General features: G+C 39.6%; 1 protein-coding gene across 1 annotated transcript in view; it reads left to right on the top strand.

Moving 5' to 3' along the window:
• The window catches only part of GPR158 (G protein-coupled receptor 158), a 429043-nt gene extending 414483 nt beyond the window's left edge, over positions 1 to 14560 (top strand). Inside the window, exons 9-11 of the mRNA XM_059183899.1 lie at positions 5528 to 5633; positions 9179 to 9325; positions 10119 to 14560. Coding sequence (XP_059039882.1) covers positions 5528 to 5633; positions 9179 to 9325; positions 10119 to 11594 — 1729 coding nt within the window. The 3' untranslated portion in view covers positions 11595 to 14560. The remainder of the gene's footprint in view (positions 1 to 5527; positions 5634 to 9178; positions 9326 to 10118) is intronic.
• The last annotated feature ends 3018 nt before the right edge of the window (positions 14561 to 17578 follow it).

Below are 17578 nucleotides of genomic sequence, written 5' to 3'. Positions count from 1 at the left end.
AATAATGGTGGCAGTCAGAGTGGGAAGGTGTGGATCTTTGGAAGTTTTAGAAATGTATCACTTCTCACTTTAGTCAATAATTATCAAGTTACATCTTGCATTTGTAGGAATAGATGATACCAGAGAACAGCTGAACCTTAGGCATACCTACACTTTTTCAACATTTAAGTAAGAAAAGAAGTATTTATGATTTGACAACCCTAGAAATTCCATCAAAGCACCAGGAATCAAAGGAATATGCCTCCTTGCTCTGTCTTGCCCCCTCTCAAGAGAGAGAGAGAAGAGAAAAAGAAACGAGGAAGGAAAGATGCAAAACAAAATACAATGTTATAAATAGGCAAAAAGAAGGCTCTCTCATTTCTCCTCGGACTAGAGCTGAAGGATGTGAGAGGGGATGCTCTGTAGTGAGCTCTGAAGAACACTGTTGTGGGCAGAGCCCCACAGCCTGCACATTTCTCCCAAACCATCTCCCAAGAAAAGCTGCATTTTCGTTGTCTGTTTCCAGAATATCAAACGCCTGCGTTTCAAGATACGACAAACATGCTTCTCTAGAACCATTTGTAAGTTAAATGCTGTATTAACAAACCAATTAAAGAGTTATAAGCATGCCAGAAGAAATTTACAGACATGTTTAAATGTCTTCTGTTGTCAGAATGTGACCAGGTCATGCAAAGGGATTCCTACTTTTGCCCTACATCAGCTGCTGTATTTCTTAGAATCAAATTAATTGCCTGAGAAATTAAATCTGTTCAAAGCATTTACCTAAATTGATCTTTATCCTTTTCTATCTTAAGATTTACATCTGTTATGTTTTCATCATTAAATATGTTTTTTCAAAGGACTTTTTTTTTTTTTAAGATTCTATTTATTTATTTATTTATTTAACACATTGAGAGAGAGAGAGAGCGCGCACTAGCTGAGGGAGCTTCAGGCAGAAGGAGAGGGAGAAGCAGGCTCTCTGCTGCTAGGAACCCGACACAGGGCTTGGATCTTAGGACCCTGGGATCATGACCTGAACCGAAGACAAATGCTTAACCCACTGAACCACCCAGGCATCCCTCAATGGACTTTAAACTCTCAGTTTGCCCAAGTAGGCAAGATAGTTATTTTTTAAATGAACTTCTAAAAATTCCTAATAAGGCAATAGGTGGTTATTATAGATAAATCATAAAATGATTAAAATAAACTGCCTAATCAAACCACCCGATGACGGTAAGCACTGTTAATATATTAGGATATCACTTTTGGATATTTATAACACATTGCATTTGGTAGCTCCCCTTTAGGAATGTCACAGCACAGTGTGACATACCAGGAAGTCCTGCTATAAGGAAAGCTAGTTAAGTTTGTTTAACCAGCACTTTCCAAACCATTCACCATGATATCCCCCCAAATCTCAACTGACATCTGGTAACAGAAGCTACTCTTCAGAAAACTCTGTTTTGATACTTGGCCAAGGTGAGGAGAAATGTATTCTAAATATTCATTCAGGATAGCTTTCTAGGGGCACCTGGTCGGCTCAGTCAGGGAGCGTGTGACTCTTGATCTCAGGGTCATGAGTTCAAACCCCACACTACACATAGAGCTTGCTTTTAATAATAATAATAATAATAATAATAACTTTCTTACTTTGTTTAGGTCTTTCCTACAGAGTCATCAGCCTAGCTGGGTTCACAGAGATGCGAGATCTGACTGAGTTGTACATGTTGAACCTAGTAGACTTTGTGTTGGTAGACATGACCTACTTAAAAAATCAGCTTTCCTTGACACAACTGTATAGTCCCTTTAAGTTTTGAACAGGGAGAACTTCTAGTGGTAGCAAAGTGACTGGCCTTGGTAGGCTTGGGTATTTTCTTAGACAAGCTTAAAAAAATCTGAATGAAAAGCCCTACTTTTTAAAAAAATTTTTTAATTAACATATAATGTATTATTAGTCCCAGGGGTACAGTTCTGTGAATCATCAGGCTTATACACTTCACAGCACTCACCATAGCACATACCCTCCCCAATGTCCATAAGCCTGCCACCCTAGCCCTACCCCTCTCACCCTGGCAACCCTTAGTTTGTTTTGTGAGATTAAGAGTCTCTTATGGTTTGTCTCCTCCCAATCCCGTCTTGTTTCATTTTTTCCTTCTCTACCTCCCAAACTCCCCCACTTTGCCTCTCAAATTCCTCGTATCAGGGAGATAATAAGATAATTGTCTTTCTCTGATTGACTTACTTTGCTCAGCATAATACCATCTTGTTCCACCCATGTCATTGCAAATGGCAAGATTTCATTTCTTTTGATGGCTGCATAGTATTCCATTGTGTATATATACCACATCTTCTTTATCCGTTCATCTGTTGATGGAATTCTACTTTTTTCCACAGTCTGGCTATTGTGGACATTGCTGGAAAGCCCTACTTTTAAGTTCTAAATTCAACTTACCTTTCTCCATAGACCAAACCCAATTAGTTGTGGCATGTTGGCTTCAAAGAATTATAGTATAGACAAGCTACTCTGTCTTGGAAATTTAATTATATGGCCATAAAGGACCAAAGATGGAATTATTGTTTAAATTATAGTTTAACACAGTAAATCTACAGAACACCGATTTAGGGAGATGAGCAGGGAGAAAGCAATAGGCAGTAATAATTAAAGAAATCAAGTATATATAATTTCTTATTTATTTTTTTAAAGATTTTTTTTTTTTTTTTGACAGAGAGAAAGCACAAGTAGGCAGAGAGGCAAGCAGAGAGAGAGAGGGGAGGAAGCAGGCTCCCTGCAGAGCAGAGAGCCTGATGCGGGGCTCCATCCCAGGACCCTGGGATCATGACCTGAGCAGAAGGCAGAGGCTTTAACCCACTGAGCCACCCAGGCGCCCCTATAATTTCTTATTTACATGTGGACTGAACTCATACCTGCTGTGGTTCCAGTGTTGATAAAGTCTAAGAATAGGAAACAATAACATAATAATATAAATCAACTAGACCCATCTTTGTAGATTTTTACTAGAATGAAATAATATTAAGTAAAGCCTCCAACATCAGCAAATATTCTCTATCAATAGGCATATATGTTCATTCCTGTTTGCTTAAAATATAAAATTATATATACGTAACTGTGGATACATATCTACATACATAAATACATAAACTTAAAGCTATGACTACATATTTATATGCAGATTTACTTTTATTCTCACCAAATTGCCAGACTGAGCAAAAATAAACTAAAAGGATTAAGTCTAGAAGTCTAATAATGCAGAAGGCATTTTGCCTAATCTGTTCTATAATCCTTTACTAAGCATAGAGCAAAGCTTTGGGAAAGTGCAAGACTTTTAAAAAGTTTGCTTTTATTCTTAACCTCAATTTTAACTATTTCTATGTTCCTGACTGTTAGATCTATTTTTTAGAAGTTGAAAAAGTCTTTTAAAGAAAAATCTTGAAGAAGACTGCAAAACCCACTTTTTCTTAAGATATTTCTACTCAGAACTGCAACCTAACAAACCTAGCAGTATTTAAAAACTGATTAATTTAATCAGTTGATGTTAGTATAGAGTACTTCAAATTAGCTTTTTGGAAGACTCACCGTTTTAATTTAAAATATATGTAACCATGTTCTTTTCAGATATCGTCAGGCTGGCTTCAGGTTCACTTGTGTTGGCATTTGAGACAGAAATTCGCAGTGCATGAGAACACTTTTAGAATGTAAATCCATCTCATTTGATATAACTGTCTGCTCCAGTGCTGGAAATGGCCCCAGCAGATTTGGATTGTATAATTTTCCAGGTCACAATTTTATATTGCTTCTATGCCTCAGTCCTATGCCTCAGGTACTGTTACTTGTTCCTGAGTATGATGATCCTATTTCAGTGCCTAAAAAAAAAATCTCTTCTGACCCAGCACAGGATCTATCAAAAGTATGTCATTCCCAAACAAAGTGACTATTCATTTAATCATATTCAAGGCAGGCATAAAGCCACTTTTTTCGCCAAGGAGTTAGAGAAGTTGTTAATTCTTAAAATGCTATTTGGTTATAGGTAAACCATCACGAACTTTCTGTACTTCTATGTATATATTTTAAGTCTGTTTTATGTCTCCAAACACAGAGGAAACTATCTCCATGTCAAACAACTCTCGAGCTTCCACTTTAGCTCGATTTGGGGGGAGGAGGGGAAGGAAGACGGGGGCTGGGATGGAGGTGAAAATGAGGAAGAAATCCCCTTCATGGAAATTTTGTTTCAAGTATTAATAATGCTAATTTACTCAGTAAATTTGTCATGAATACGGCATAATGCAGGTATAAAATGAGTTTCTTCTGGTTTTAGATTCATGTGTTTGTTTTATGATTCTATCATAAGCATTTTCTTAAGATGTTAGCTTTTCAAATATGATGACATATATCAGTGTATCAGGATGCTGATTCTCTAGGGGCACCTGGATGGCTCAGTCAGCGGAGCATCTGACTGTCCATTTCAGCTCAGGTCAAGATCTCCAGGTGGGGAGCTGCGTCCTGTATGGGGCTCTGCAAGGGATCAGTGGGGAATCTGCGTCTCTCTTGTTCCTCTCCCTCTGCCCCTGCCACCCCTCTACTCCCTCTCTCTCTCTATCGCAAATAAATAAGTGAATCTTTTTTAAAAATGCCAATTCTTTCATTCTAAACACAATAAAATCTCCTATTTAGCTTTCACGGAGAAACAATGCTTGGGAAAAAATTAAAAGAAGAGTATGATTGTAAAATGACCTTAATAAAACATCACCTGGTTTCCGCAAAAGAATGAGTCCTTAAAACCTGAGTTTTCGTGTGTACACAGACCTACTGATTCATGAAAACATTCCAAAATCACCAGAGTAGGTATCAGTACTGAATTTTTCCTATACACGTTGCCTGCAGGACTGTCCTAGAACACCGTTTTATAAATTCCTCAGCAAGATAGGATTTTCAGTTATCTTAAAACAATTTGATACTTCACAACAACTAAAATCTTTATTTTAAAAGATGTATATTACAAACCATTAGTATATTCATTTAACCATTGCATTGTTTATCATTTAAGCCTCTGAGGTCATTCACAAAGACAGATAACTACCCACCCCTTTTTTCTTAATTAATGTTTTCAAGGGAAAAAGATTAGAATCAAGAATTATGTGGCTGTGTCTTATAACCCAAATTGCCTGAAGCCACTAGTTTGTAAATCTGTTCTTTTAAATTCACATGTATTCACTGTTTTCACTTTAGACATTCCATTGACATGCAAAATAATTATTCCAGGAAATGATTAGCATATTATATGTCTATATGCTGTCTTTCCTACTACTGATAAGTTAAAATAATAAATAAGGAGTTCATGTCTTATGTAAGTCACAGTTACTCTGGGTCTTGTTCTGTGATGAAAATGTGTGCCACAGAGACGACAGTACAGCTTTCTTCACGCTTGCTTGCTTGCTTTTAAAAAACACTGAGGAAAAAAAGTTTCCAAATATCCTAGTATTTTAAATAGAGATCTTGTTGGATTACTAACTTGGTGAATTCTCATTTCAGATTCGTTCTTGCCTCAAGACTTCAGTCTGACTGGATGCTAATGCTGTATTTTGCACATACTCATTTGACTGTGACAGTCACCATTGGGTTGCTTTTGATTCCAAAGGTATTCCTTTAACATTACTTTTCTCTTGTAAGACAGTTTAAATAAGCATGGAGTTGTTTCCTCTTTAAAAAAAAAAAAAAGTATCTGGCAATATAGGGAAAGGGAAGTGTGGAGATTTAGTTGACACTAAAATGTTTTTAAAGCTCTCTCCTCAGGGAACTAGATATCTCTTTTCTTTTAGAATTTATTAAACATCCCATAGAATTTTTAAATGCTTCAGTTTGTACAAAACTCATCATCTGGTTTGGCTCCTTCTCAAATATATATATATTTTAAGATTTTATTTATTTATCTGACAGAGAGAGAGATCACAAGTAGGCAGAGGGGCAGGCAGAGAGAGAGGGGGGAAGCAGGCTCCCTGCTGAGCAGAGAGCCCCATCTGGGGCTCAATCCAATGCCCTGTATCATGACCTGAGCTGAAGGTAGAAACTCAACCAACTGAGCCACCCAGGTGCCCCTTTCTCAAATATTTTTATATTCAGATATGATTTAATCATGGGTCCAAGGTAACTTTTATTGTACCTATAACATCAAAGTAATCTTTAAAGAGATTCTAAGAATCCTCCTGTTGGGATTTATATTCAGGAAGCTTTGTGTTGTAAACATTCAGAAAATTGTTATGTAAATAATTATAATATTTTGTATAGAAAAATCTTGCTTTATAATGATAGATTTTGGCAAAGACTTATCTAGACAGCATACCGAAGTGGGGGAAAATGGGCCAGCACTCAGAATACCCGGATTAAGAATATATGTTCACACTCACACTGGCTATACAGTATGACATTAGCTAAAACTTTTCATCTCTCTGAGGTTCAGTTTCTTCATCTATGATACGATAGCAATAAAACAGCTTACAATGAAATAATATGATATCAGAGTGTGGGGAAAAAACACACAAGTTAGAGCATTATTTTTTTTAAAGATTTTATTTATTTATTTGACAGAGATCACAAGTAGGCAGAGAGGCAGGCAGAGAGAGAGGGGAAAGCTAGCTCCCTGCTGAGCAGAGAGCCTGATGCAGGGCTCAATCCCAGGACCTTGGGATCATGACTTGAGCAGAAGGCAGGGGCTTTAACCCACTGAGCCACCCAGGTGCCCCCAAGTTAGATCATTATTATTATTTTCCTCATTTACGCATAGAAAAACAAAATATTGGAACATCATTTATCTGTATTAGTACCACAATATAATATTAACACAGCTGAGACAGGAATTTATGATTGCTTGTCATTCACTCCAGCGAAACATTATAATAAGCGAAACACTGAAATTCAGCCTGACTAAAAGGGCAAACAAATGTAAACAAAACAAAATTCCTATGTTCTTCCTTACTTGAATTATATATACCAAATAGCCACATTTTCATGGACTAATCTGTTACTGCAATTTATCTTCTCCTTTTTTCATACTTTGCATTATATGGTTACATTTTTTATTAGATGGAGGTACTACACACACAGACGGCTCATTCAGTGGTAAGAATTCAAACACATATTCATTCAAAGATTGATACATGGATGTTCCTAGCAGCCTTATTCATAATAGCTAAGAAGTGGAAACGTAGAAGCACAATGCAGTGTCATCTACACAATGCAGCACTGCCCAACAATAAGAAGGAGTAAAGCACCAGTACGCACTACAGCTAGTACGCACCTTGGAAACATTACACCAAGTGGAAGAGGCTAGACACAAAGGCCACATCTCATGTGATTCCATGTATATGAGATGTCCAGAACAGGCCGCTCTGTTGAGACAGAAAGCAAGTTAGTGGTTGTCACTAGCTAGGGAAGAGAGGAAACAGAAATGACCGCTTTCGTGGGTGTAAGGTTCCTTTTGGGGGTGATGAATATTCTGGAATTAGATAGTGGTGATGGTTGCACAGCACTGTGAATATACCAAAAAGCACTCAACTGTACAATTGAAATTTGAGAATTTTATGGTATGTGAACTATGTCGCAACTTGAGATAATTTAACAAAATCATTGAGGAGGTTCGCTAAGCTCTGTTCTATATCCTGGAATAAGAATAATGGACAGATAAAATATGTGCTCTTGTGGTATTTATATTGTGGAGAAGGGGGACACAGAAGAAATAGGTGAAGACAAGAATTCAAAATGTTCTTTTAGATAGATATAAATACTAAGGTCAAATAATAAAGCAGAAAATGGGTATTATCTGAAAAGTGTTCCTTAAACTCACGATCATCTCTGAGACTGTGCTCAAGAACAATTACTCTCTTATCAATAACTTCTGAGTGGTTTCCTAGCAGCATTTGAGATTTTGGAGGAGAGGGGCTCTGTTTTACTCATCTTTATGGCCTTAAATTCCTGACACATGTCAGAACCACAGTTGTAAGTAGAAGAATGAAGGAAAGAGTCGCCTGTTTCTGTGGTTTCTCAGTCAGTTCCAGTTACAGAACATTCATGATTCCTTACGTAGAGAATTGCTGTTTCATGTTATGTTATATAGATGTTCACCTGCCACTTAAATATTTTAACAAGCACTGACATTTTAAAATAGCTCTGTATCATGAAAGGGTAATGTGTTAATTTTTTTAAAGGAATATTTGACCTGATGAGCAGCTGGGAGAAGAGAACCCATGTTCCCTAGACCATTCTCTCCATTTTCATAGGACGATCCGTGGGCTTTTATGTTACGTGAAATGGCCAAATTGTTTTGATTCTTCCTGATTTCCATCATTTCCCCCTTCCTTCTTCTCCACATCTCCATCTGATGAAGAATAGAGATAGCAAGAGTCCATGAACAAACATATTCAAAGACCACGTGAAAATAATAAAAATACCTCAAAATGTGACGAAGGAGGCACTTGGGAATGCTGAGCCTGAGAAAAAATTCTGTAATTTCAGTGAACATTTGCATTTTAAGCTTAGATATGATCATCATTTTAGGCAGAAAGAGCCCTGTGCTCCAGAGAGCGTCCGTGATTTGTTTCCAATCTGACTATCGACACAGTTGATGCCAGCATGCAGATCTCCTATCCCCTAGGTCTCGGAGGCAACATTTCTGGAGCCATGTGTCATAGACTCAAAGTCACTGTCTGTGATCAGAGCCAGTTGTACGTTTTGGTGACCTATAGCCTCCCCTAGGTGATGCAGAACAAGAAACACAAGGTAGACCCTACTGCTCAAGAAAAATATTTCCCTCCAGCTGCCAGTGGGTCCAGATTCCTACTCTTGGAGAACATTTGTGTGGGTTTTTTGACTTACTTTCATTCTCAGAATGCAAACCACATGTATGAGGAGTACTGTAAGTGAACCGTGTGAGCCTGGGAAAAGACAAAGATGAAAATAGGGGTCAGAGAACCACGTAATAAGGAACCACGTATTAAGATGGCCTAAGAGCTCTAGTGCGTAACATGAAAAGCAAAACATAAATATAGCAACAGATCTTTTCTAAGAAGCTTGGTAAATGAGTTCATCTAAGCTGAAGAAATGATATGAACATGAGAACCTTTAACAAATTATTCTGCTGTGTCTGCCAGCGGGTTAATGTCCGCAGCTCATTCGGCGTCTCTATTGCAGTTTTCACATTCAAGCAATAACCCCCGAGATGACATTGCTACGGAAGCGTATGAAGATGAGCTGGACCTGGGCCGGTCTGGGTCCTACCTGAACAGCAGCATCAACTCCGCGTGGAGTGAGCACAGCTTAGACCCGGAAGACATTCGGGTAATGTCTATATTTCAGCCTTCCTGTTTCGGGCTCACCCCGTGCACACAGGCAAGCACGTGTGGGCTGACATATCCATATGCTCACCTGTGTGCACATGGGTCCAGAGGGAAAAAGAGAGGGGGGAACGTGTGTGCCTAAGAACTGAAAAACATCGAATGCGGGGCTAACCCGGTTCTAAAACCCACATCATGGTAGAAGTTACACAGGCCAATCTTGACAGTCACAATTGACTTAGGAGCAGTCATGATGATGAACTGATGATACACGTTCCCTACTACAGGTTCTGACATCTTGCTGGTAGAGAGATAGGATAGATCTGCGAGCAGAGAGCCCGGATTACTGAAAGTGATCTGTGACAGTATATCAGCATTTGGAGTAAGAAGCTGCTTTTAGTAATTGATGGTCTGTTGTCCCCTAAACCTAATCCACATTACAGGTAATTTTATCAATGGCTACATGATGCTTCCAGTATTGATTAGGAAACACGAAATGCTGTGTTTTGTTATGGCCAAGGTCAAGTCCGACCCACACAACTTGTAAGTCCAGCGGGCTCATTCCTTGTGCAGGATGCATGTGTTTAAGTCTTAAAGTTCAAACTCTATGGGTAACAGAGCACAGGTTCATCAGAAAAGTAAGAATGAGGAGAAGGGTGAGGAGCACACGTGGTGTGAAAAGCTTTAGGTCAGTTTCCCTAAAGAGCTCAAGCTTACTGACCAAGTTACATTTAGTAATAGTATCTGGCTGAACCACTAAGTTCTGCATCTCTGTGAATTTGCTTTTGTTCTGGCAGGATGAGCTGAAGAAACTCTATGCCCAGCTGGAAATATATAAAAGAAAGAAGATGATTACGAATAACCCCCACCTCCAGAAAAAGCGGTGCTCCAAGAAGGGCTTGGGCCGTTCGATCATGAGGCGCATCACCGAGATCCCAGAGACGGTCAGCAGGCAGTGTTCCAAAGAGGACAAGGAAGTCACAGACCACAGCATGACCAAAAGCACTGCCCTGACCAGGAAGAACCCACAAGAGTCTTCAGGTAACACCGGGAAGCCCAAAGAGGAGTCCCTGAGAAACCGAGTCTTCTCGCTAAAGAAATCGCACAGCACTTACGATCACGTGAGGGAGCACACGGAAGAGTCCAACAGTTTACCGGTGGAAAGTCAGGAAGAGGAGGCTACAGAAAATTCCACACTGGAGTCTCTGTCAAGTAAAAAACTAACCCAGAAACTGAAAGAAAACAGTGAGACCGAGTCCACAGAGTCTGTGCCTTTGGTGTGTAAGTCGGCGAGCGCTCACAATCTCAGCTCAGAGAAGAAGCCGGGCCACCCCCGAACATCCGTGTTGCAGAAGTCTCTCAGTGTCATAGCAAGTGCCAAGGAGAAAACTCTTGGATTGGCGGGGAAAACCCAAACATCGGGCGTGGAAGAACGTGCGAAATCCCAGAAACCTCTGCCAAAAGATAAAGAAGCAAACAGAAAGTACTCCAATTCAGATAATGCAGAAACTAAAGATTCTGCCCCCCCAAACTCCAATCACTTGGAGGAGCCAAGAAAACCTCAGAAATCTGGGATTATGAAGCAACAAAGGGTCAACCCGCCCACTGCCAATTCTGACATGAGCCCAGGCACCACCAAGAAGAAGAACAACTTTGACATAGGGGAGGTGTGCCCTTGGGAGATTTATGACCTGGCCCCTGGTCCTGTGCCTTCAGAATCAAAAGTTCAAAAACACGTATCTATTGCAGCTTCTGAGATGGAGAAAAACCCAGCGTTTTCCTTAAAGGAGAAATCTCATCAGAAGCCCAAGGCAGCTGAACTGTGTCAGCAAACCAGTCAGAAGAGCATAGACAAGGCTGAGGTATGCCCTTGGGAAAGCCAAGGTCAGCCCGGTTTTGAAGATGAGAAGCCTTTGATTTCTAAGACTCAGGTTCCCCCAGGGAGAGCCAAAGATGAGAACGGCAGTCAGCATTATGCCACCAACGTGTGTGTTGGGCAGTACGAAGAACCGCCCCCCAAAGTTGTAGCATCAAAAATCAAGAATGAAAATCTCAACCCAACAGGAGACCAGGAAAAAAAGACCTCTTCCCCCGAGGAAAATGCGCCCCGCTCCTATAATTCAAGTAATAACCTTCGGCAGCCTTTAACATCACGAGCTGAGGTGTGTCCTTGGGAGTTTGAGGCCGCAGATCAACCAAATGCTGAAAGAAGTGTAGCTTTCCCTGCCTCTTGCACTCTAAGTGCAAATAAGATGGCAGGGCCTCGGAAATAAGAGGTCAGGGATCCTTTTAAAGTGTAGCATCCCCAGAGAGAAAAGGAGAAGGAAGAAACCCTGAATTCGACAGAAGACAGAAGGATGCAAAATTCCCAAGGAGTGTTTGTCATTGGAGGGAAACGTGGAAGTCACAGGTGGAAAAAGACAGGAAGGGCAGAGCAACGCCACAGTGGAAGAATGAGACTGGCCAAGGGAAGTCTGTCTTCCCCTGGGAACATGAGGAGAAGCCTTACATTTCAGCATGGTTAGCGGGAGTCACCCTCACTGTCTGCCCCTGATCAGTATTTACCCGTGGCATTTTGAAAATCCTAAGCAAGGTCAACCGTAAGACACAGAAGAGGTATGAGATTCTGCAAAGAAGAAGAAGGTATAGACCTATATGACCGAAGTTCTAAGTAGCTAACTGAACTTCCTTCACCTGTTTAACCTTGATAGCACTGCTCACGTAATGCATCCCAAAAATACCTTTTATATTAATGATTGCTCTCATTTTCTTATAAATGTATGTTTCAGTACATTGTTGTGTCTCATATTCAAGCATTCCAGATTGTATAATTTTTGCAAATAACTTTGATATTACGTGACACAACACATTTATGCAATCTGCAGCTACTCAATTGTTATTGCAAGTTCCAGAATCCCTGCTATCTACCAACTTTAGTTGATTCTCGAAGTACAGTAAGCTTTCTCTGGCTTGGGAAGCCGTAACCGTTATGATAAAATCTTTCTGTTTTGGCTGTGGTTTATATATTGTGAATTTGGATTTGACTCTATTGTTTCACATCATGGTTTGTTATACTGTCTTAATCAGGGTTTTTTTATACCAAGTTGAGTTACTTGTTTTGCACTTCTTGTTAGGACTCAGAGACCCAGGGGTCCTACCGAGTCGTATGTCTCAATAAAGGACAACTTACCTATTGTTTGTTTAGAGTCAGAGACAAGGTCACACCTTCATTCCAATTTACTGTCCCTTTTAATTCTTTCAGTATTCCATACTTAGCAGCATTTCGCCAGGAAGAAGCTAAGAGTGAGAAAAACATACTGTGTGTTATTATTACCACTGAAAAGGGAAGACTCTAGGAATGACATGGGAGTTACAGCAGTACTGCAGGGCCAGGGAATCTACCTTTCAAAACACAGACAGGAAGGGGGCTACTGATAGCACTTTCAAGGGAGTATTTTTTTAAAGAGAAAAATTATGATAGCTTCAAGATCATTGTATGGATATATTTTTATTATGCATACTGAATATATATTTTAAATTACCTTAAACTACTTATTCTCATAAGTCTTATTCATTGCTTCAGCTAGAGGTAACACTTGCTGGGCTTCAATCCCAAAGAGGTTTACAACCTGATTTATTCAAAGCCTATAAGGTGGTGTGGGCTCTTCCTCCTGCCAAGCACTGGAAAACTTACAAGTCCTGAAAATTGCCATTGCAAGCCACCCAGCTTAAAAAAAAAAAAAAAAAAGCAAGGTTTATTTGCAAAGCAAAACAGCCCCCAGAGCAAAATTTGTAAAATGTACTGACTGCGTTCTACCCTGATCACTTGGCATGAGAATCCTAAGCTGCTGACTTAGCCCTACTGATGTGATCATGCAAGAGATTCCATTCCAAAGCTTGGTCTCCTTTTATTTAAAGAAGAATCACTTAAGGGTAGAACGCAGACTTCCCTTTCTCTCACGCTAGACGCTGAAGGATCGATGGCTTCCTTGGCCAGGACATCTCCAGCCTAACGAACGGTTTTTCATCTCCTGGGCAGCAAGGAGAACATGCTAGGGGAGTAAAAGGAGAGAAAAGGGAATCAGAGGGTAGATAGAGGGCTGTTCTGAGAGAAGATCATTCTCAGTGGAAGCTAGAAACTAGGACTTCTCTTTACTCCTCATCGGGATTTTCTCACTGGTTTCTATTCAGGAGGAAGCGAGCACGTCGCCATTTTGCAAAGCTGTGCGTCCATCTTCCTCACCCATTCGCTTGCTTTGTGCGCTACTCAGGTCGGTGGGGTAGGTGTGAAGAGATAGAGAAATTCTATTTTTCTGGTGTTTCCTTCATTTATTTCCTTCTTTTCTTCCTTTTCAGTCAAGGCCTCTCTATTTGGTAACCTCGGAACACAATGTTAAGGTCTATTTATGAACTTGGTTTGGAATTTCTAGGCCCACCTACTTGTTTCATTTATGTTCAAGGTCTGTTAGCACTTTATTCACTTTTTGAGAAATAAGCAGTTCAAGCATCGGTGACTTTTTATTGCACTTCAGGATGATCCTGTTGGAGATGTGGCTTAAAGAAGACTTGCCAAATTATACCTTAGTGACATTCTACAGTCCATAGATTTTCTTCCACCAGCATAAATCGTGAGAGTGCCTCGGGTCTTTCCTAGAGTTTCATTGCCATTACTTATCACCATGAGAAGTTTAAATCTCCAATTCTTGAGGTTATTTTCCTAGATCAGTAACAATAAGAAAGTGAATCCACACTGTTAAGGTCACAAACATTTGCTAGGTTGTCCTTCTCAATGCATGTGCAGGCTGCCTCCCGTCCTTGTTTTTAAGCCAGGGTTTATAAATAAGTAGATTTATACCAACCTTAATAGAACTGTATATTTTATGCAAGAATTAAATGCTTTACAACATGAACTGTAACTCAGCCCATTGTAAACTTTGGTGGCAATATGGATTTGAAACTCGACAGTTCTCTTGTATTTGCTTCCTAGGTTTCTGCATGCAAGTGATGACAGGTAGGACTGAGAAACACTGCCTTTTGACTTCTAGCATATAGCAACCGAGAGTTGTAGAGTCAATAAAGCTGTAAGTCTCTTCACTTAATCTGTGGTTCTTCTGAAACTATTATCTGAAACCTACAGCATCCCACCATGAAAAATATTTGGTAAATTTATGTTGTGATGTGTTACAGCATGTAAATAATTATAACTTCTCTGCAATAAAACATATTTATACGAAAGTGATTTATGGTGATTTGCGTGTTTATCAAAAATAAAATTTATTTCACGTAGCCAACTTTAGAGAGAATCCCATGTATCTTTGGCTTTGGTACACTTGTGCACCTGCATCCTCTTATGCCCGTCTACAGACTTATGTGATTTGCTAAATGTGGCCTCAAACAAACAGGTCATCCTTTGGAGCCAATAAAACCTCTTAGGGCTCATGATTTTGATTTAAGAAAGTTCTGCCCAAACAGGAAGTAATCCAGCTACCTTTTCTAATTTACTGAACACACATAGGCCGTTTGCTAAGCAATGATGAGGATCTTTAGATGAACAAGAATTCCAATATCCAGTATCCAATCATCACTGTCTTACTACAGAGGAGAGCCTGACTAATTCATGGAGTCAAGGGAGGCTTAAGAGAGAGGGCAAGCTCCCAAGGCTGAAATTCTGCAAAGGCATAAGTTATGAACGGGAAAAGGTTTAAGGCCGGAAAGGTCATTGTGCCCAGCCTTGCATGCCATGCCTCAGAGTAACCACACCTTCATCCTGCGGTACCGGAAACTATCAAAAAGCAGTAAACTGGGTCATAAGCAAGTCGCCGAGTAGAAGAATCATTTGGGGATAAGCCCAGGGATGGACTGAAGCGGGAAGAGACCGCAAGCTGCTAGATTAGCTAGAATACCAGCCCAAGAGTCAAGGAAAAGGAAGGCGAGGACCTAAGAAGGAGAGGAAAACATGATTGGTTATTTTACCAAATTGGCATCTTCAGATCGGTTTGGTGTTACATTCTAGGAGGTCAGAAAAATCAGGGTCATCGATAACTATATCCAATATAATTGCTCCTTCCAACTTTATGGACATATTGAGTAGTTTCCAAAATCTTTAAAGCCCTCTTGGAAAATTTGTAGACCTCATATCACCTGCTCAGGAGAAAAGCTGTGGAAAAGAATACAAAACTCATGCTACGAAAAATCTTGATATTACCTGCCTGCAGTAGGTCTTAAATTCCATGTAGGGAGGCAGCTCTCTGAAGCCAGGGAAGCAGATGTGCAGCAAGGGGGCGGAAGAGGGAGCTGGATGCCCCCTTCTCCCTGCAGTCACCTCTCCCGTAACCAAGTCGCTGGGAATGCCCTCCCCCATCTCTTCACACTGTGTGTGTCCTATATTGTACATACTTTAGGTACTGAGACAAAGAATCAGCGTTTTGAGTTCTTTGACCCTAAAGGACTAAAACAAAAGCAACTGGCAATTAACAAGTCAGGAAAGTCAAGTCTACTGTTCTTTCTTGTGTGATAAGGTGGTCTTCTCAGTGTTTGTAGGACTGCTTAGCTGATGGCTCTATTATTTTCTTATATACGCATGTGCTAGGCATTCTGTCTTTGTTCTAAATGTAGAACTTTCTGGTAAAAGATATTTTCTAAGGGAAATATTTCCATGAGAAATGGCCTTTATCACACAACAAGTAGTAATGTAAATCTGTTATTCTAAAACAATGCAAGTTGGTTAAGAATTTCTTTCTCATTTCAGCATATTCCATTCCTCTCCCCCTGAATAGTTATAAAGACAGAAATAATATCTTTCTAATTTTGGTTACTTTCTCTTTAATTATTTGTTTCTTGGAATGTACACAAAGTCCAGGCACATTGTACGTTCTAACTCAATATTAATTGGTCAGAAGGCAGATGATGAAATGTATGAATTGGTTTTTAACTTCTCTCTCTTCCTCTGTGATGTGACAGTGGTACTTTGTCAGAAATAAAACTGGCCAAATGAAAATGGAAAATGAAAGATGAATATAGAAAAAGGTCTTTGCATAACAGTCACATTCCTAGAAAGAAAAATAAGTTAAACATGCAAACAGAAAAGCTCATGACAGATCTTCTAGAATATACTCCCATTTCAGTTCAAACAGCAATAGGAAAGGGGGGGAAATGCCCTATTTTGAGCACATAAGAGAAAGATGCATAGTTTTTCCCCAAATACGCCATGGGATTTTATTCCCCTATGCCCTTTGACTTGCTGTTTGATCCATCTGAAGTTTATTTCCCCCTTATTTTCCCTGTCCACACCATATGTATGAAAGAATACTAGTGTGATCATATAATTTATTGTCCAAAGAAAACCTTCGAACATGAAAAGGCAGTATTATAATTGTGCCTGAATAACAACGTAAACTGGGACTAACCCAGGAAACCCTGGGTGTTCCAGTGTTTCCCCTATCCAAGGAGCAGCACAAATGTCCCACTCCCTCTATGGGAAGCCTTTGCAAATGTCCCAAATCAGAGTGAATTCTTCCTTCCTCTGTGCTCACCTTAGGAATTGGCTTAAATCTGTGATTACATGGACTCACAATTTAGCTAGTTAACGTACTTCCCTGAATCGTCTGCCAAGTTAAGAGCTCCTAGAGAGCAAGGAATTCTTTATTCATTTATCTATCCCCAATATCAAGCGGTGTGTTTTTCTCCGAGTTCCCTAAATATTTGCAAAATTGAAATTTTGATGACTAACCCATGTCTAAAATACACTTGGACAAAAAGAAAAATTCATGAGTTGGATGAAATCTTGATGCAAAATATCTCAAATGTTGAATACTAATTAGTCTTCCGTCTACACCCTGACAGTTCCTGGGAAAAATCACAGATGATGACAGACTGTGATACATTAAGTCTAACTCTCTAGCATCATAAGGTAAGTGTCGCTTTGTCACCATGAGGGAGAAACCTAAGGTTTTGGGACATAGAGTGGTTTGTTAGAGCTATAAAAGACACTTCCATATTTCATAAAAAGTATTTGGTTATAGAAAATTGCTACTAGTTATTTGAACTCTTTCTGAAAAATAAAGTGGATCAGGATCTATAGAAGACATCCACGTAAACATAGATCCTGCTGTTTATCTTCCAGAAGTTTCTGGGAAATGACATATTTGAACAAAGTCTTTGGATGTTTTACTGACTACAAGATTTCTTAGCCATACATTTCATGTTATCTAGAAATAGTCCTAATATGCAGACAATATAAAGGTGCTCTATTTGAAAG

The sequence above is a fragment of the Mustela lutreola genome, chromosome 8 (assembly GCF_030435805.1).
Source record: "Mustela lutreola isolate mMusLut2 chromosome 8, mMusLut2.pri, whole genome shotgun sequence".
Taxonomy (NCBI): domain Eukaryota; kingdom Metazoa; phylum Chordata; class Mammalia; order Carnivora; family Mustelidae; genus Mustela; species Mustela lutreola.
Note: the sequence above shows the minus strand (reverse complement) of the source record. Positions and strands in the feature narration are given on the sequence as shown.